This window comes from Myzus persicae, unplaced genomic scaffold (genome assembly GCF_001856785.1).
Source record: "Myzus persicae strain clone G006 unplaced genomic scaffold, MPER_G0061.0, whole genome shotgun sequence".
In the NCBI taxonomy this organism is placed as follows: Eukaryota; Metazoa; Arthropoda; class Insecta; order Hemiptera; family Aphididae; genus Myzus; species Myzus persicae.
The window spans coordinates 61,914-82,495 of NW_019102529.1; the positions used below are offsets into that span (position 1 = coordinate 61,914).

Below are 20,582 nucleotides of genomic sequence, written 5' to 3' on the forward strand. Positions count from 1 at the left end.
TATTGAGCTCACAGATGTTCTAATGGCTGTTTTGCATTTAATATTATTAGCTCATTTCTACCTTGTCAGAATTAATTCGTCATAATCAAAAGTCTGAGTGGATATTAATATTTTGGCTCTACGATTTTTCCCGTCGTCCGTTCGTGTTCGCGTGTCGTGGCTTCCTAGCAATCTGTTCTCGAGGACCGCTCGAACCACCGTCGATCGTCCAAATTCCTAAGGATCCCGATCAGGCCAAGTACAACCCAGACGGACTTGTTTGGTCTCGCTCCAGTAACTAGTAAGTAAGACGCAATAATCGTGTGACGAGCTTGAAGTACTCGCATCCAGACAAAGGATTGTTAGGGGCCCCACTTGCATTTCTATTCTCAGTCTGTCTACAATTCCGACTTTCTATATCGATATTGTATACATTATTTAAACGGCTTGCTATTTGTTTGCGTGAAAGTTTTCACGATTTCAACCAGGCTTTGTCGAAACGATTGATTTATGATTACTGACCCAAACGGTTTCTTGCGACCATAATTTGTATCATTATTATTCCATTATGTTTGCGCATGTATGGCTTGACTACCTACCAATTATTGAGTAATATTCGATTTATATTAGTCCTTGAGTTTGTTGAAGTTTAATTTTAAACAATAATTTTGTGTCCCAATTGAGATCGGGTGGCTTAATTTTAAAATTAAATAGTGTAGTGGTTTTTTTTAAGTACTAAATTTTATTTTTGTTGATTTGAAATGTTAATAACTAGATGTACACGGTTTTCTTGTTAAATTATAGATAGGTAGGTATTATTTTAAGTATATTATTTTTGAAATTATTTTTTACCACATGTGCATCATTTAAGTTAGTTTGATATAATATACCAACTTTGTATTACTTATATTTTAATCAATAAATAATCTTATATCTATAACATTTTAGTTAATAACAATATAAGTAAGCAGTGGCGTAGCCAGGATTTTTTTTTCATGGGGGGGGGGGGGGGCTGATCAATTTTTTACACAGCGGTGATTTAGTTTTTGATCGAATACCATAGACCATTAAAATAATTTTTAAATTTTATTAACATTTGGGGGGGGGGGCTGCAGTCCCCTCAGCATCTTCCCTGGCTACGCCACTGTAAGTAAGACAAAAATAACTAAGGTTGCTTGGAGTTATTTTATTGAACAACTTCATATTTAAATTTAAATATATAAATAACTTTTTATTAAACTACTGAACTACCCAGGCACTCACAATAAAATAATATAGACTTGGCTCAAAATTTCTTGCATTTGCATATTTCTTAAGAAACTGTATATTAAAAATCTGAATCAACAAAAACCTGTTTCATAACACTGACAAGTCAAATGGAAAAATTGTTGTTGCGTAATATTGTATATTTTAGATTTAATAACTTTATAATAATGGGCAATACAAAATATAATGCATAGTTATTTTTGCATATTATGATACTTTTTAAAGTTTATTCCAGTAAAGGTTGTTTTCTAAAAAAAATATGGCATATTATATTATACTGTATACCTATTTAAGATTTTTTTAGAGGATATTCATATTTCATTGTTTTTAGCAAATAAAGTTCTGAACCCCCCTTAGAACAGATATTTAAAATTAAATACCATCAACCAAAATGATTGTGCAAATGTATAGGAGCTTAGTACATTTTACTGCAAACTGTATAAATTCAATACAAATAAGAGAGGTAGTATAAAATATTGTACGAAATCATGTTAAACAAATATAATGTTTACAAATGGGAGGGATTTATTTTATATGGGTAGTTCCTTTTTATGATGAATAATATAATCAAAATTGATTTTAGTTACAACTCGTACCTCCCAGATATTATTCATAAAATAAAAATAGCTTAATACTTTTCATTTATGAACAATGACAGAAATACAGTAGCACGACTAGGGCTAAAATGTTAGAGGGCTGTAACAACCACCTGATATTACCTGAAAAGTAACCCTGCACCACCCATGTGTATTCTCTTCAAAATATAAAAGAAAACTGTAAGTACCTATTGGTCCTATCCTTCTCAGTCCGCATATATGAAAAGCCGAGTTCTTTAGATGTGGCGAATGTAATCGACAAAGTAATAACTACTTGTTCCGTTGTATACAAATTTGGAAGTAGTTTTATTCAAATTTTTCTTTATAAAATTGAAGTTCTTTATATTACCTATCTCTAATAACATTTTTAAACACCAAGATTTTACTCTTCAGATCATTTTCGTTAATGCTTAATACAAAAAATAAATACTCACATACAGTCAATGATATTATTTACCAAATTTATCGTGGGCAATATAAATTGAATATAACTTTTCATAAAAATAAAATTATTTTTTTCTAAATGAAAAAATAAGAATTACAGTTGACTTTTAAAATGTTTTTTTAACATTTTAGAAAACAATTGAATAATTTATTTTGGGAGCATCGCCCTAGCCCTCCTAGTTGGGCTTCTGCTGAAACAGCATGGTAATGTTAATGTATTCATTGAATTTCAAGTTCCAAGAGTGAAGTAATACATCTATGCTGTACATTTAGTATTTACTTATATTTAAATTTTGTATTTTTTAAAACTTGTTGCACAAACATTATTGATAAATAGTTGGGAACTTTTGTTTACAATTTATAGACTACCACTGGAATCTTTCTCTTTTTCCTGCCTAATCAAGGGAAAAATAATTTTGAAAAACCTCTAATAAAACCTCGTAATATAATAATATTGATTTTGGCAGTTAATCAAATTAACAAAATATTCAATGTAAAAATATGTACGATAATTGGTGTGTTATTTTTATTAAATTCAATACAAAGTGACCTATTCAATTTACTATAACCTTTTGTCTTCAAATACATATATTAAACTAAAATATTAGGTATCTCTACTTAATGTTTTATTTTAATCATAGTGTATTCTGTAGTATTTTAACAGATGGGTATTACCATGTACCTAAAATATAAATATATTTTTCAGTAAACTTGGTATACACTTCTGCCAACTGCTATGTCTTCACCTAGTGCTGGCAAGCGCCGTATGGACACAGATGTCATAAAACTGATAGAAAGCAAACATGAGGTTACTCTTTTAAACGGCTTGAATGAGTTTTGTGTTAAACTCTATGGACCACGTGGTACTCCATATGAAGGTGGCTTATGGAAAGTTCGAGTTCATCTTCCCGAACACTATCCATTTAAATCTCCTTCAATTGGCTTTATTAATAAAATTTACCATCCAAACATTGACGAAGTATCTGGTACTGTTTGTCTTGATGTAATCAACCAAGCTTGGACTGCTTTATATGACCTGCTTAATATTTTTGAGTCATTTCTGCCCCAGCTGCTTGCCTACCCAAATCCAATAGATCCATTAAATGGTGATGCTGCAGCTTTGTATTTGCATAAACCTGAACAGTATAAAAAGCGTGTTGAAGAATATGTAAAAAAATATGCTACAGAAGAAGCGCTCAAAGATGATGGAAATGCTGGTTCGGATAGTGATGAATCATCTATGTCGGAGTTTAGTGAAAGTGAAGCACAAGACATGGAGCTATAGCCATCATTTTTAACTAAACTTAATTAATAATTATAAATATTATTATGTATCCAGTTTTTTTGTTTGTTTTCACTAATTTACTTAAATTTTAGTTAAAATTAAGTAGACATCGATAGGTTTTTTTATGTTGATCGCATCTTTACAATACTTGGAGAATTAATTGTGTAGATATTTTTATTAAGGACAAACAATTTATTTGTGATATTCATAGAAGGAAATGCAGTAATAATAATAATAATAATAATAATAATAGTAATACGTCAAACTTTAAACCCATTTTCATTAAATTTATACACGTTTATAGTCCATAAAATTCTTGAAATTTATGTGCTTGGCTGTGTTGTACAATCTGGTAATATTTGTTATGAAAGCTTTATCTGTATAAATACTTATGAATATATTTAAAGGTATGATCAAACAAATTTAGAGCTTAATTTTAAAAGTTAACTTGCTTTTTGGGCAAGTATTCTCTGCCTTACTGTACGTATAACTAATTTGTTAATGAGGTTTAATCAATTTTCAAAATTCTCAATGCTGTTTGTACTAACCATATGTTAAGATCAACTCTTTCATATTTTGTAAGTTGTGGTTTAATTAAGTAATATTTTCTTAATGGTCTACATAAAAACTATATTAATATCATCTCAAAACAGTACATGTTAAATCTAAAAATTAATAAAAAAAAATTATGTTTTCTTATTTTTAAAACAGAATATAAATCCTCTATCAACTTTTATTACATTTTCATAGACAACCAAGATAAGTAAATTAATTATTCTTAATTATAGAGTTCATAATTTTTCAAACGTTTGTATATCCCAATAAAAAAAATATGTATGTTTAAAACAAATTTACAATGTATTAGAATTTCACCTTAAAATAATGGGTGTAAAGGTGACGTAATTACAATTAATTTTTAAAAATAATTTGTGCCACAATGGTGAAAGTATACCATGTAGCCTTAAGACTCTGGATTATAATAGAAATATTATTGCTCTGTTATCATATAGTTTTATAATAAAATATCCTCACAGGTTTTCTATGTTATTAAATGCATTGTTATGATGTTTAAAAGTTCCCTTTCTGTTCTTATAAGAAACTAACGGTTACTAAGATAAATAAATATTTGTAAAAATGCTATAAATATTAATATTAATATTATGCTATTCATGTTATAAAGCGCGCTTATAAAAATTATAATTTAATTAATCATCAAACATTTCAGTTCTTTTTTGTTACTATTTGCGACCATGCAATTTATATATTTTCTCACTAAATAAGATTTACAACAATAACATTTTTTTTTCTTAAAGAATCCCCTGATCTCAATATATTTTAGGTTTTATTTTGAGTGTAACTTTTCTGTTATTAAATTTCCATACAACTTTTGTAATGCCAATTATATACTACAGTTAAAGTAATAATAAAAATATGATCCAAATTATATAGTATAGTAAGATTTGATTAAGCCATTTATTGATGCACTATGGATTTTTTTTTTATTTATTAAAATTGCTTTATAGCTTTATTTTTCCTCAATAAGTTGAGTTTTATCTTGTTGTTTTTCATTACAAAATAAATATATATTATATATTACTCATCATTATAAATTTAATATATATAACTAAATAAGTATGTACTTTTAAGTATATAATATATTATGTGATTTTATTGTGCATGGAATTTTTAGATGGATGGCCGTAGCAATAATAGTAGATATCAAGAAGAGACAACTGACCCAGTTCAATTAAGTGAACATGATCAGGCTATTCTTGCCAAACAAAATTCACGGATAGTTTCATCATTCAAAGCACAAGAAATTGAAAAAAATTCAAAAAAACATTGGGATATTTTCTATAAGAATAACGGAAATCGTTTCTTTAAAGACAGGCACTGGACTACCAGAGAATTTTCTGAACTGCTTGGAGATGACATTCATCAAAAACATATATTAGAAATTGGGTGTGGGGTTGGAAATCTTATATATCCACTTCTTGCTGATGGATTGAATGCTGTATTTTATGCGTGTGATTTTTCTCCAAGAGCTATTGAATGCTTGAAATCAAATCCTTCTTATGATCCAACATTCATTAATGCGTTTAATTGTGATATTGTTACGGATGAATTGATCACCAAAATACCTGAAAATAGTTTGGATTTGGTAACTGCCATATTTGTATTATCAGCTATTCATCCAGATAATCATCGGACAGTTGTTTCAAATATTTATAAGGTTTTGAAATATGGAGGATTATTATTATTTCGAGACTATGGAATTTATGACATGGCACAACTAAGATTCAAGCCAGGACACAAGATAGCAGACAATTTGTATGTGCGTCAAGATGGTACAAGGTAAAAAGTATTTTTTTATGTATTATAAAATATTTATTTATATATTTTGAATTATTGCAGATCATATTTTTTCTCAATTGAATATTTTCAAAGTCTAATGGAAACTAATGGGTTTGTAGAATGTTCTAATAAGTATGTGTGTAAAAGGACAGTTAACATCAAAGAAGATGTTGATGTACCGAGGCGATTTATTCAAGCAACTTTTTCCAAACGGTTGTCTACAGATGTCTAATTGTTAGCCTCTAAAAATTTGAGTATATTATAAAACTTTTTACTACTGGTTATGATATTCATATAATTTAGCTTAAAAATATATTATCTTGATTATTAAAATCCAGAAAAGTATTTGAGAATAAACTTTATAAAATAATTAAAGGTATAAGACTTACATAATTATGATATGTAGTAAATGTTTAAAATGTAATGATGCAGTCTTTACAAACATTACAAAATGATATTATGTGTTCTCTGATATGGTTTGTTTCATTTTATTTAAATATAGGTGCCGTTGTAAGATCTTGCACCTTGTTTTCTAAAAAAAATTCTATTTTTATTGTAGTTTACATTTTCAGAGTGTTTATTTAAAAGTAATATTTTAACAGCATAAGTATATATGAATTTAAAATTCAACAATTTATTTGTATTGTAAAAATGTTAACTTTGAATTAAGATTACTCTTTTAAAATAAATTTATTTTAAGCTATTATTACATAGGTTTATAGATCTATAGCCAATGACTTGTGGTAACTATAATAATATGTTGGTATACTATCACAATTATCGTTGTAATTTTATTTTTAGCATTAATAGAGATAAGCATAAGATTTTTTCATATTACATTTGTGGCAATAAAGATTTATATTATGTATAAAAATGTGGTTGTTTGTTCTTGTCTTATCAGAAGTTTATACTTAAATACTCTTAATGCAACTTAATTGGTACATAACATTATATTTTTAAATAAACATATCATATTGTATTATATATTGTACTATTTGTATTCGCATTAAGACTTAAAAAAGTATTTTTTAAACCTGATAATTTAAATATTAAAACTAAATGAATTTGAACTACTTAAGGAAAAACAATTTTAAAATACAGTTGCTGTGAAATAAGAGCAATGATACCGATAGTGTAAATTATTATATAAGAAAAAAAATATTAGCAATAGTTTGATTTAAAATGTTTCCATATTAATTCATATAATCCTATTTATATTTTAAACTTAAAATACATTGTTGATTGACTGTTTATCTTAAAACATTTTCCCAGACTTAATATAATATTAAATTTTAGTTTAATGAATAATTTTTTGATGTAATTGATCAAATATAATTTATTTTATCATGTTATATATCTACAAATTGTCCAATTATTAAAAAAGTTATTTAAGGATGACATTTTGAGGTATGGATTATTATTTTTGTTAATCCTAATTAGTTTAAACTATTATACAAATGGCAAATAAGGTTTCAACTTATAAAAGCACCAAAATATAAAATATAAGTGATTCATCTTAGTGTGGAGTAAATGCACATTGTGGGTAAATTGTTAAATATTGTTGTATTAATTGTATAGGTCCAGAATATTCCTCTCAAGACTATACTCTCATTGATTCAAGTGAAATTATAATGAGTATCGTGCGTATGTAGAAATTTATATGGTTGTTTGCAACAACATAATTTAAACCAAGGTTGGGCAATTACACGTTAATTGCTAACTTAAGGAGAACTATTAATTAAATTTTAATTTACTATAGATTTAACTTTATATTAAAACAAGCGTAGTTTAAATTAAAATAAAATATTTTCTTCTATTTTTCACCGTTGTTGTCAGGTGTAGTGTATATGACTTAGTATTACCAGCTGCGATTCTTATTGATTTTTAAAAATTGGAGACAGTACAATGGATTGATGGGAAAATTTGAATATAGCTGCAAACTATCCAATTATCAAAGGTACATTCAAACAGAAAGCTGATTGACTGAGTGGTATCTGTAACATATTACAACCAGATCGCTGCCCACTGCTGTCTGTTTACCCGACCACTGCAGCAGTCAGCTCCTCTCTATTTGACAGTATCTTAAATTTTTTTTTTTTTTTTAATAGGTACATATATCTGTATAACTTGTATAGGTTTAAAAGTTTATTTATATATTTGATAGCACTGCATGATTTGTGTTAACATTTTTTTATTATTATTACAATTAAAAAATGAAAAAACTACCTCCTAATATATAGTAGGTACACTTAGTACACATTGTTTACTTAATGGTCCAGTCGGTCCACAACTGTTCTAAATTATAATTTATTACCTGTATATTATAATATTAATTAATATTCAATTTAGCAGTAATTATAAAAATAATAAATAATAGCTATTAAATACATGGGGGGGGGGGGCATAAGTATATGCATTTGCCCGACCCTACATATTGAAGTAGCTTTTGGGTCCAAATGGGCCGGCTGTCTGGTCATCATTAACCAGCCCCAGAGAGCCCTATTACTGGCCGTGATACAACATACAAATTATTGGGAGCATATAAACTCAGCTACCAATATCAAATATCTAATTTTAGTGTAATTCAGCCAAGAAAAAAAATCAGGTAAAATTAAATTCGTGTGAACTCCGTCAGAATAGAAAATCAAATTAGGTCAGCATAAAGTAAATATGTTTTTTTTTTTTTAATTAGCTTTTATTGATGATTAATTATAATATTATTTATTTTATTTTATGGGAGTGCGCACTTTTCCAATTATCAATTATTATTTATTTATACTTATTAAAATAAATTAATTTTGTGTAGGTATTCATTTTTGTTTTTGAATATATTAATTACATTTAATGTCTATCCAACTGTAAATATGTACATTTACCTCTAAATGTATAGTAGTAAATAAGTGGACTTATTAGTCGATAATGGTTAACATAAAGATTATAGTTTAAGATTAAAGACTATATTAAATTAAATTATATTAATTAGTCATGTATCATATCCTATACAAATAATAGATATTTTATATACATCTAAAATACTAGTTTGTATACCAATAAAAGACAGTCTTAAATACGTATATTAACAATATTCACTTAGACTTAAAATAGTTGTCTCATTTAGACTTATTTTGGAACATAAAAAGGACATCTATTATACATCAATAGATATTTTGATCTAATAAATGGTATATAATAGACATCTAATAGACATTGACATGTTTACTGGATAGTCTGAAATCTGAATCATCTTTGTGATTTTAATGGACAGACAACAGTTGCTATTAGGAAGTATCTGTAAGAAAAATCGTAATTAATTAGCATATCTCATTGAGTAAAATTGATATTTGTGATGTTCTGCACAAATATTGTGAATGATATTAAGTATTTAATGAAAACACATTTAAAGTTCAGTGAATGAAGGATTCATAAGTGCCCAAACGATAACATTACTACGATGTTTAATTCCATGTAAGTACCTAGTGTTATTGCGAAATATACATTCTAATTGATTTTTTACTTTTTACATTTCTCAGTGGTATAAAAAGTATTACAATATGTTCAAAATTTAACTAAGTTTCACAATATTATAATATATACCAGTGATGCCAAACCCGCGGCCAGCAAGTCACATGTGGCCTGTTACAATTTTTTTTAAATAAAACAAAATATTCAAAAAAAAAAGTAAAATTATTACAACACTTAATTTATTAATGATTTTTCTTCATTTTTTGATTCACAATGTTGATTGGCATTAAATTCTGTAAAATTTGAACTAGTTTCAAGACGTACAAGACCAACAGATTTTCTATAAATTTCAACGAAAAAGTAATTTATTTACCATTTTTCGTTAAAAATTCAGGAATTATCGTTGTATTTGCGTTGTTATCTGTCAGACATTTTTTTAAAATAGACATTTTATATTAATATCACTTGTGCACTTCAGAAAGCGTACCTACAGGTCAAACTAAATCTAATGCGTACCTACAATGTGTACCTCAATTTGTTATCTTTTCAATAGTGAATAGTCAATTCCCTATTAAGTGTAAAAACTAAAAATATTATATTATTAATTATTGTACTAAGATTGAGATTATTCCACAGATATGTTATTCTATATATCTGAGGATTATTCGAATACTTTTATACATGGAGATCTGCCCGAAGATAGGTAATGGTTTAGGGACTAAAGTGGCACGCCGAAGAAAAAAGGTTGGGCATCACTGATAATGATAAATACATAGGAATTAGGAATAGCCGTATAAGAAAAATGATAAATTTATCAAGTATTTAATTTATTTTATTAGGAATTTCAAATATCCATAAATAGAACGAAAAGAGTCGAAAGTATCAAATTGTGTAGTCGACAGTCACAAATTCACAATAGTCACACACTCACACACAGACACAGTGCCGCAAAAACCGAGTGAGCCGCGTGCGGCAACGTTTACATACATTTGGAGGTCCCCCGGGCCCAACCTGGAGCATACACTAAAATTGTCTTAAAATTCAAAACTTAATAATTCACAATACATTTTATTTTTTAAGTTGAAACAGTATAGTTGTAGCCTTGTAGGTATACTAATATTAGATTAAGTAATAAGTATGTTAAAATAGGATAGTAGGTTTTAGTAGGTATATCATAAAATCAATGGTACTATCTAGAATCACGTATGTACTATGTTAGAAAAAGATGGGTATCAAGTATTCAAGTGTCAACGGTTCTAACTTTTTAAGTACTATCAATGTTTCCGTAAGATCTATTTTTATCACGTCCATGGGTCGTTATTTGTCGAATTGTCGGAAGAACAACAGACTGATAGCGGAAGACGACGACGGTTGACGAGTGACGACGTACCATAAAAGTAATGTTATTACTACTTATTATATATACCCTGTTTCAAAAGAGAACATACCAGTCGGCCACGGGTAATACCGGTTTTCTTATGTACATCTGGTATATTTTCTTTTGAAACAGTGTATAGTGTTCATTTATAAACTATTAAAATGCCGTGTTATACCAAGAATAATATCGAAGCATCACTGATACGACCAGGAGTTGCTGGTATTGGTATAAATTTAAAATATATTTTGTAATTTTAATGATAACCTATTTCCTACTTTTTAGTTTTTATGTACCTAGCTTAATATTGACTCTCTAGTTACTGACGCTCCGAGTATCATCGTAACTTACTGTTTAGTGATAAATTCGTTGGTCTATGCCATTTACGTTCTTCTTTATTATATTCTTATTTCTTTGATTCTACTGTAATCAGTAGTCACTCGTCACCAAATAAGTAGTACCTAACGATGTGAGAATCGATTTTATTTTTCTATTTTGTAATTTATTTATCTTTTTGGATATTGTATGAATACTAAATGCGAATGAAGCTAATTTTTAAACTGTCGCCTAGGTATGTTTAAGAAGAAACATTTGAGTGGTTCTGAAAAACTAAAACGCAAGGAGAAAAAAAAATACATATTTAAATGGTTACTTCTTAAATATGTAGTGTTGTGTAATACACAACATTTATAGGTATTTAGTTATATAATATTATATATGTTAACCCATGTCGTAGGGCCTCCACTGGAATCCTTCTGAAATTTGTTTAATCTGCCTTTTTATTTTTATTAATTGCAGTTTATTCTATATCATCACTAAAACGAATAAAACGTATGAACCAAAAAATATATATGTATACACAATACCTAAAAATGTTGGCACTTATAGATTGTAATACTTAGAGTAAAATTAATTTAGGAATAAAAATAAAAATATTGCACACGGGCACCTCATTATATAGTTGCGGCGCTGGTCACATACCTAATAAATAATAATAAGGTTAGGGGACTGGGTATCTATACCGCTCTCATATGTAGGGTGATTCACACTACCGGGTTAAGAGGGAAAGGGAAGGATGCAGCCGCCCCAAACGGCACGATTTTTTCACAGCATAAACAAAGGTTTTGACATTGTAACTACCTGTTTCGTATAAAATATTTGTTTACATTTTACTACCCGGAGATTGGGCCACAAATTAAATCTATATTTTTAAAGTGTACCCGGAGATTGGGCCATAAAAGTATAGCACACAAATATACTATTAATACTAATAATACTATTAAGTTTGCTAATCAACTAAACGATCACAATTTACAATGTTTCATAATCTTTGCACACTACGCGTATGACTATTTTTATCCATTTCATTTGACAATCACAATTGATAATTCTATATCATAAGATATTGGATAATTTATTACCTTTTGATAAATCATACGCAGTCGCTTCGAGTAAAGTTTCGTGTGCGTTGCAGTGTATTATATTAAATATTATTTTATTACAATTAAAAATGTAATAGTGGCCCAATTACCGGGCCTACCTGTAATAAATATAACATTTTAGTGGCCCAATTACCATTTACCGTATACCTTTGGAAAAAAAAGGTGAATTGTGGCCCAATTCCCGGGCGCCCGACATTTTACAGTGACAGGAAAAACAAAAAAAAAATTAATGGAAAACAGGAATTTTTACTCAACACCTAGGTCTCGAAAACATCGATTTTGGCTTTTAGTGTAACTCTAAAAAGAATGACCATCGATACACGCAATTTTCATGGAATACTTATGTTAGCATTTTCTTAACACCGTACAATTTTAAAAATATTTTGATCTATGTTGAACTAATTATAGGCATTTTCGATTATTATTAGTTTTGTTCGATTAATGTCTATAAAAAAATGTTAGTTCTGTCAAAAAATTTGGAAATATAATACAAGGTTCTTCATAACTCATAAGTTGTTAGTTTAAATTTAAAAAAAAGTTGTTCATAAATCCTTAGAAATTTCTTTTTGAGTGTTTGAATTTAGAATTTTGACAAAAGTCCTAAACATCACGAAAATTAGCAAGTAAAGCGTAGCGTGGAAGTTCACTGACAACATTATTGGATATTCAATTGATTGCTCATTTTGCAACCTATTTTGTTGTAATTTAAAAACAAATAACTGTGGATAGTTAAAATTTACATAAAATATTTATTTTATCATTTTCTATACTTGATGGAATTTTCAAAAGATTTAAACTCGTTTTAAGCTGTTTATGGCAATGTCCATTTTTTTAGTTTTTTTTCTGTAAATATCATTTCATATTCGCTTGGTCCAAAATCTTAAAAATTTAATAAAAGGCGCCTGATACATTGTTACAATAGCTGTTGAAAACTATTAAAAATACATAGGCGTGATTTGTTTTTATATAAACATTTAAAGTTTAAACTTTGACACAATGAATTAAATTTAAAATTAAAAACAAAGTTCAAAAGAATTTTGTTATTCTGTAACCAAAAAATCTATAAATATATCATCACAATTTTTTTATGTTAAAATGTGGACGAAATTACATATTAAATAACCAAGAATAATGAATTCTGATATTTTGCTGTAATTTAAAATATTATTCGTTGATATTTGAAATTTTTTAAGTATATTATTATATTTTATACACCTAAATACCTAATGACTTTTCAAATGTATTTTTTTTTGGCTAAAATGAATTTAATTTACTCCTAATGCTTACTAGTAAAATGAATTACTTTAATCACAATAATATCATCAAATATATATAATTAATTAGGTGTCTACTATGTAATATTATAGAGTGCAGGCCGTCTTATTCGCTCAGAATCGTTTTTCGTATACAATGATAATATGTCATTGAGTTCAAATTTAACACCATCCACAATAGTGACCCACTTATAACCTACAAGTTACAACTGTACGTCTGTACAGCAGAGCGACATCCACTTACCTGCCTTTTTTACTTGATTGGAATGCTTAAATTAGTATTTGACCAACCATCAACTTTGATATAAAACGTGAGAAATTCGTTAATAAAATCTATTTAAAAATGTAATTTATTTTATTATATTATTATATAATGGTTTTTATTTAAATATTATAATAATATGTGATATGTCCTGTATTTAATTTATTTACCTTTAATATTTATTAATTTCATGATATCCGTAAGAGTATAATTTATTGGTATAGCTGGTATCTACCTAACCAAACCACCAGGCCGGTTAGATTATTGATCTAAATTGTCATGAAAAGAGTAACATTGAACTAATGTCTAATAATTGTATCTGACATAGGAAATAGCTAAATGTACAAATTTAGTTTCTTTTTATGTTTTGGTTTAAATTCGTGATTCCAATTCCAAAAAAACCACAGATGCTTTCACTTTTTAATCTTATCGTGCTTCTTATCATAATTCAATGTTCTGCCATCAGAGCATTCAAAACAAAACAACTATGGAGAATATTAAAATAAATATTTAGATACAGCCACGATTTAAGATACCTAGTGTGTTTACTCATTGCTGATTAGTGAAATAGTAGTATTTTAGTGATATAGTAGGATAGTACTACAGTAATTAAGTAAGTACTAAGTGGCCAAGTTGTAGACCTTAGACACTTAAGCACTTTTTGTTATGGTTGTTCCTTGTTATTGTTGTAAATTCAGTTAATTATTATAACTTACAGATAACACTATTACAATTCATAGAATAGTTGTTTTGAATGTTCTATAACAATTGATGACAAAATATAGAACTCATGTTTTGGGAAAGACTTATTCTACTCCGTCAGTTAATTAAATGTACAAAACTGAACAAATTATTTTATTGATTTTTACACATAGATTACTTTTTCTTTAAACTGTCCCAAAGCCTCAAAAATATGTTTTCAACATTAAAGCGTTTGGCAAACAAATCTGTGGAAAAAGATACAACTGTTAATACTGCCTCCCATCCAAAAGCATTACCTCAGGATTTACAACGATCTTTTTCTAAAGGAATTCAATATAATTGTTAGTATTTGCATTCATATTTAATTTTCTAATTTTCCAACTATTATTCTATTTACATGTTTACATGTTATGATTTTTAGTGAAATTAGTTATTAAAGGAGATAGAAATGTAGGTAAAACTTGTTTATGGAACCGTCTACAAGGAAAGCCATTTCTTGCAAATTATGAAGAGACAGATGAAATCCAAGTATGACTATAATATTTTTATAAATTAAGCATTATAATAATTAATTTTATTTAAGGTTGCTCATATTCAATGGAATTATAAAAACACAGAAGATGTTGTAAAAGTTGAAGTATGGGATGTGGTCGATAAAGGAAAAAGACGATCATTATCGTCTTCAAAGTCATCTGATGTTCTAAAAACTGAGCATGATAAAGTTAAATTATCTCCTATACCAGTAGAAAATACTCCAGTTCTAGATGCCGAACTAGTTGATGTTTACCGTTGTACAAATGGTGTCTTACTAGTATTGGATATCACTAAAAGATGGTATTAATATTATTTTGTTTTTGGTATTTTTTTTTAAATTACATAACTTATGTAACATAGTCATAAAATGTGTTAAGACTAGATAAAATTTAATAATATATTTATTTAATTGACACAACACAATTTTTTTTTGTTTCACATATAACAAATGATTGAATTTAGTTTTCTTAAACAAAAAAATAAAGAACAATTTCAATATAATTTAGCACTGATATTATCTAAATATTATTAGAAAATAAATCAAAAATCCTCAAGCATGAGTTTAAAAATAGGTAATTCATTTATACAAGTTAAATTATTTCTTTTGCATCATAAAATACATTTTTATGTCACATATCGTATATTATCTTAAATTTTTAAAAAAAAGTTCTCTGTGATTCACATTTTCAGTATTACAAATATCTTTACTAGCAATTTTGTTTATTACTAATATCCGTTTTTTAATTTGGTTAAACATTTTCAGGACATTAGATTATGTATACAACGAACTTCCTAAAATTCCAGATAATATTCCAGTATTAGTATTAGGTAATCATTGTGATATGAATCATCATCGAAGTATCAATGGAGATGAAATAATTTATCATTTGAAGACACTAGAAAGGTATTTTAATGATAATCATTAGTTTTTGAAATTAAATTCTGTTTTATAATGGACTTTTTATTTTAGAGGTACACCTATTCGGTATGCTGAAGTCTCAATGTCAAATGGTTTTGGTTTACGGCTAATTTATAAATGGATTGGTATTTCCTTTTTGCAACTCCAACGTGAAAATATAATGAATCACTTAGAAACAAATGGAAGTGAAACAAAAATTATGACTATGGAATTGGATGTTTACCAGCAAAGTAATGAAGCAAATTATGATGAGTAAGATATTCTTAATTTAAATTGTTATATTATTATTAGATTATAATATAAAACTACAATAATAAGTTTCTATTTTATAATTTTGTATTTAGATTTTTATCTAGATTATCTAAACAACGTAGAGCTGATGCTGAAAACAAATCAGTAGCCCCTACTTTACCTTTACCCTTATTAAATAAACCGTCACCTAGTATAAAAGAAGTTAAATCTCCAGTTGAAAATTCAAGAATTATGGATTCCAAAACACAAGATATTGCACAAAAAATGTTTCCTGGAAATAAGTCCAATGTAGTGCAAACAGAATTAAGTAAAGTGTATAATTCATTATCAAATAATAAATATTAAGAACAAGTATAAAATTATTTTATTATTTTATAGAGAAAGATGTTGAAATACTTAAAGAAGAACCATTTATAAAAACCCCATCGATAATAAACATTAACAACTTGGATGACTTTGTTCCTGATGATGAATTAGATAAATCATTTTTAGAAGATGCAGGTCATGGGGATATTGTTGTTAAAACATCTAAAGAAACTGAAATAAATTCTGATGAAAGGTAAAATAGATGATTTATTTATTTAATGTTTACTGATTTTAGAAAGGCATTGAATTAGTACAGTTGATTATGACATCCTGTAGTTCTACATGAGTCCAAAGCCCTTGGTATTGGTATTCCATTATTACCTATGATATACTTTACTTGGGCTGGTATCTATAATCGTCCATTCTTGTGATTCCCACCACTTAACTAGCCGCCACTGCCGTTGCTATGAGTGTTAGTTTACAGCGACAAGTAGGCAATATAGTGGGAGAAATTTGGGCTCAAAACTACAAAACCTGTTCATTTATATGTGTGGAGGAGTAGCGTTCTCTCATCAACTGGAGTATAGTAGGAGCTTAAGTACAATTTGAAAGAAAATCTGTCTGCAGAGTAATAATATAGAACAATGTTAAAGATACCAGTAAATTAGGTCTAAAATTAAAAAAAAAAATGCAACAATTGGTACAATATTTTGCTTTGAAAATTTGTAACACAATCAGTTAAATATTCAAAATGTGGTTTACTCTGAATATTACTCTTGATATTTTAGTGACGATGATTGTGGAAATCCAATGGTGGCAGGTTATCAAGCCGATGTAGATCCTGATGATTTTACACCAGATACTGACAGAATTAAGGTGATAAACACTTTAAGTGTATTTAATAGTTTACAGTTATAATTTTTAAAAATAACAAACCTTACATAAAACAGTAGTATAATTTTTTTATTTAACTTAAGATTGAAAAGAACAACATTGAATCAAATGGTCTAGAAAATTGGTCCTCTATTCAAAATACTACAAGACCAAGACCGGAAGGGGGTGAAGACGAAGAATCAAAACCACGTGTAGATGGATTAAGTAATGTTAGTTTTAAGGTAATGTAAAAATAATACACAGTCCACCACTACATTCATCTATATCAGTGGTTCCCAACCTTTTTGGTACTATGGACCACTATGAGAACTTTGGATACGTCACGGACCACCTCAATTGTATACCTTATTTTTCTTACAAATAAGAATCAATTTTTTTTCACATATTTTAGAATTTTGATTATTAATACATGAATATGAGGCTTTTAATAACATGGATTTCACTATGTAATATAAATTTATAAAGAAACGACGTACTATACACGAATGTCAGTAATTAGTGTTATGCCTCAAAGGAAAATTAAATTATTAAAATATTTTTACATTTTGTAAGTATGGCTCGCGGACCACTTGACAATGTCTCGCGGACCACTAGTGGTCCACGGACCATAGGTTGGGAACCTATGATCTATATTCTAGTGCTTTTTGATGCGACTCATTGACTAAAAATTGCTCATAACTCATAAGTAATCTATTTCTCCATAATGTGAATCTTAAATGTCTAACAATATAGGAATACCGAATATGAAATAATTTATTACAAATTAATATTATGACTCAAGTCATAGTTATGCTTATGAGTTATGAACAAAGTTATTTTGGTAAATATTTTATAGTTAAAAAATAACATTTGAAGTATTTCACTATAATAACAATAGTTAGACATAAACCTAAAAAAACAAGGGATGCAAAGACCAAGGTTAGGTTAGACCCTTTTGGACCCCCCCTAGTTGAGTCAATGACCATACTTTACTTACTGATTATTGATTTATAACTATTTATTAAACCAAAATTTACTGAAAGTATTGCTGACAATCAAGTTTTTTAATATGTTTTTAATTGTTATGTTATTTTTTTACGTCATCCCAGAAAATTTCAAATTGATTGTATTTGTCGTGTTTAATATTTAAAAATAAGTTATTATGTATCTTGGTGGATATATTTCACAAGTTATCCAATGGCATAGACATATAATAGAAAATAAATAGTTATCTTAGTATTGTGTCACCGTTCAATATGTTATATAATATCTTAATATAACTCAAGTCGGTACTTTCCGGTAATAAAATAAAAATGTAACATAATATTCAAAAATTAGTATTTTTAAAAGGAAATAAGAATATGATATGATACCGATCTATATTTTATTATTATTATTATTTATTCATGCAATTTAACAATAATTGACTTATCATAATATATTTAAACTAAAGTTAAATGTATTTAACGATTTTTGTCATGTCATATACTATTTGATATGGTATCTATAATTTATTATTATTATTTATTCATGTAATTTAACAATTTACTTATTATAATATATTTATACTTAACTAATATTTGGAAATTTAAAGTTAAATGCATTTTTCTAGATTGACAACCTACCTAATTGTGTATAAATTTAATTTTCCTAGGCGTCTTAGGCTATGACTAATTTTTTGAAATGCATCAAGTATCTAAATACTTAAAATGAAAGTATCGAGTATCTAATATCTTGATACTGATTTTTGAGTATCTTGGCCATCCCTGGATGTAGGTAACTATGTAAGAGGAGATAAACAGTTTTAAATTCAGTTATGAAAGAATAAAATTAAGGATACTAATTTTTAAAAGTACTAAATTAGTATTACTATTACCTCTGTACTTTACCAATTGAAAGCTAATAAATAAAGATACATTTTACATGGAGTTCTATACTTAAAGTATAATTCTAAGTTAACCTTGGTTGTATTTTACTCTTAAAAAGCATAATATAACTGTAAATATTACATGTATATCTGTTAATTCTTTCAATAATGTTTTAGTTCTTTAACGGTTACAAGATTTAAATTTAGATTTCTATATATAATTGATTTCTATCACTACTAAAAATTGTCTATAGAAATAAAATATTTTTTTTACCTATTTAAAACAATAATAAACAAATATTTTTTGTCTAAAATCTAGGTAAAAGAAAAAAAAGGCAAGAGTAAAAGTGAAAAAAAGAATAAAAAGAAGACTAATAGTTCTAAATCTGAGTATGAGAACTTGGAATGTTTTTTGAATGATGAATAATATGTTTGATGTTTGTGTTGTATACTAATAAAATATGTATTGTTTTTTTTAAAATAAATTTTACTATAGGTATTTACATTTTTGTTGTATTACTTGATATCGTTGTTAAATTATTATAGCTGTATAAAGTACCTTATATTAATTTAAAAAATTTGCTAAAAGTTATGTTTAATGCAAATTAATTTTATTTAATAAACATTTATTATACTATATTCAATTATAATTATATTATTATGAATTAATTATCTATTATCTATAAACCTTAGTGCACTTCTGACTTCTATTCTAGTTATTATTTAACGATAACTTGAACCTACCTCAATGCAGTAGGATAAATATATTTATATGTCTACTGGCTTGCTGTCCCGACATGGCGTTGCTCGCATATTAATTTTTTTGCCATTTTTGTAGGCCGTGTACAAGACGTGTTTAATTTATTATGTAAGAGAAGAAAAGTTTTTTTTACCTAACCTTTCAGAGATCATCGCGTATAGTAAACTATTGAGTAGGTATGTCAAATTAATGTTCATGTCACTAATAAAGATGAAATCGTTTTGACTCATCTAATAACCCACAGGATTAAGAATAGAACATAGTCTGCAATAAATGAGTAAACTACAAAGGTTTTATATACATAACATAACATAAACAAATATTATTTCATAAATTATGTATATTTTTAATAATTACTTATATTATTTTGAACTATAACAATTTATAATTTTAATTTAACTAAGAACTAATTGGTGCATAATATTTTTGGTTAACCTGTGTTTTGCACTTTTGATAATATGAATAGATTTTATAGCTTCCCCACACTTGAGCATGCAACATATAATTGCCCATGAGAAAAACATGGATTTTCCAAGTCCAATCCACAAACGGATATTGTTTATCCTTGAGATTTTATATGGTTATTGCAAATGCCAAACGAATAGGAAATTTAAGTCTAAAAGACTTAA

General features: G+C 27.3%; 2 protein-coding genes across 7 annotated transcripts; both read left to right on the top strand.

Moving 5' to 3' along the window:
• On the top strand, window positions 1-6,870 carry LOC111032450 (ubiquitin-conjugating enzyme E2 H). Of its 2 annotated transcripts, XM_022312787.1 has the most exons (3): window positions 11-280; window positions 5,261-5,925; window positions 5,986-6,870. In XM_022312787.1, exons 2-3 carry the CDS (start codon window positions 5,261-5,263, stop codon window positions 6,155-6,157), a joined length of 837 nt encoding a protein of 278 aa, XP_022168479.1. In that variant the 5' UTR covers window positions 11-280; the 3' UTR covers window positions 6,158-6,870. The 2 variants fall into 2 exon arrangements, with proteins under 2 accessions (XP_022168480.1, XP_022168479.1); XM_022312788.1 differs by lacking the exons at window positions 5,261-5,925; window positions 5,986-6,870 and adding an exon at window positions 2,992-4,189 and having other exon boundaries at window positions 1-280.
• A 4,008-nt stretch (window positions 6,871-10,878) lies between these two features.
• Window positions 10,879-19,776, top strand: LOC111032455 (rab-like protein 6). Of its 5 annotated transcripts, none has more exons than XM_022312795.1 (11): window positions 10,879-10,984; window positions 14,616-14,783; window positions 14,864-14,970; window positions 15,026-15,276; window positions 15,740-15,880; window positions 15,947-16,147; window positions 16,240-16,454; window positions 16,526-16,706; window positions 17,242-17,329; window positions 17,431-17,568; window positions 19,513-19,620. In XM_022312795.1, the coding sequence occupies exons 1-11, from the start codon at window positions 10,927-10,929 to the stop codon at window positions 19,618-19,620; spliced, it is 1,656 nt and encodes a 551-aa protein (XP_022168487.1). In that variant the 5' UTR covers window positions 10,879-10,926. The 5 variants fall into 5 exon arrangements, with proteins under 5 accessions (XP_022168487.1, XP_022168486.1, XP_022168488.1 ...); XM_022312794.1 differs by having other exon boundaries at window positions 10,892-10,990; window positions 19,513-19,776; XM_022312796.1 differs by lacking the exon at window positions 10,879-10,984 and adding an exon at window positions 13,981-14,353 and having other exon boundaries at window positions 14,459-14,783.
• Window positions 19,777-20,582: the final 806 nt, after the last annotated feature.

Bases quoted from the DNA above. Each gene is read 5' to 3' on its own strand.
- LOC111032450 (XM_022312787.1), top strand. From the start codon at position 5,261: ATGGATGGCCGTAGCAATAATAGTAGATATCAAGAAGAGACAACTGAC. The intron at 5,926-5,985 runs GTAAAAAGTATT...GAATTATTGCAG, and splicing joins GTGCGTCAAGATGGTACAAG to ATCATATTTTTTCTCAATTG.
- LOC111032455 (XM_022312794.1), top strand. From the start codon at position 10,927: ATGCCGTGTTATACCAAGAATAATATCGAAGCATCACTGATACGACCA. The intron at 15,881-15,946 runs GTATTTTAATGA...TTTTTATTTTAG, and splicing joins CATTTGAAGACACTAGAAAG to AGGTACACCTATTCGGTATG. The intron at 16,455-16,525 runs GTAAAGTGTATA...ATTATTTTATAG, and splicing joins TGTAGTGCAAACAGAATTAA to AGAAAGATGTTGAAATACTT.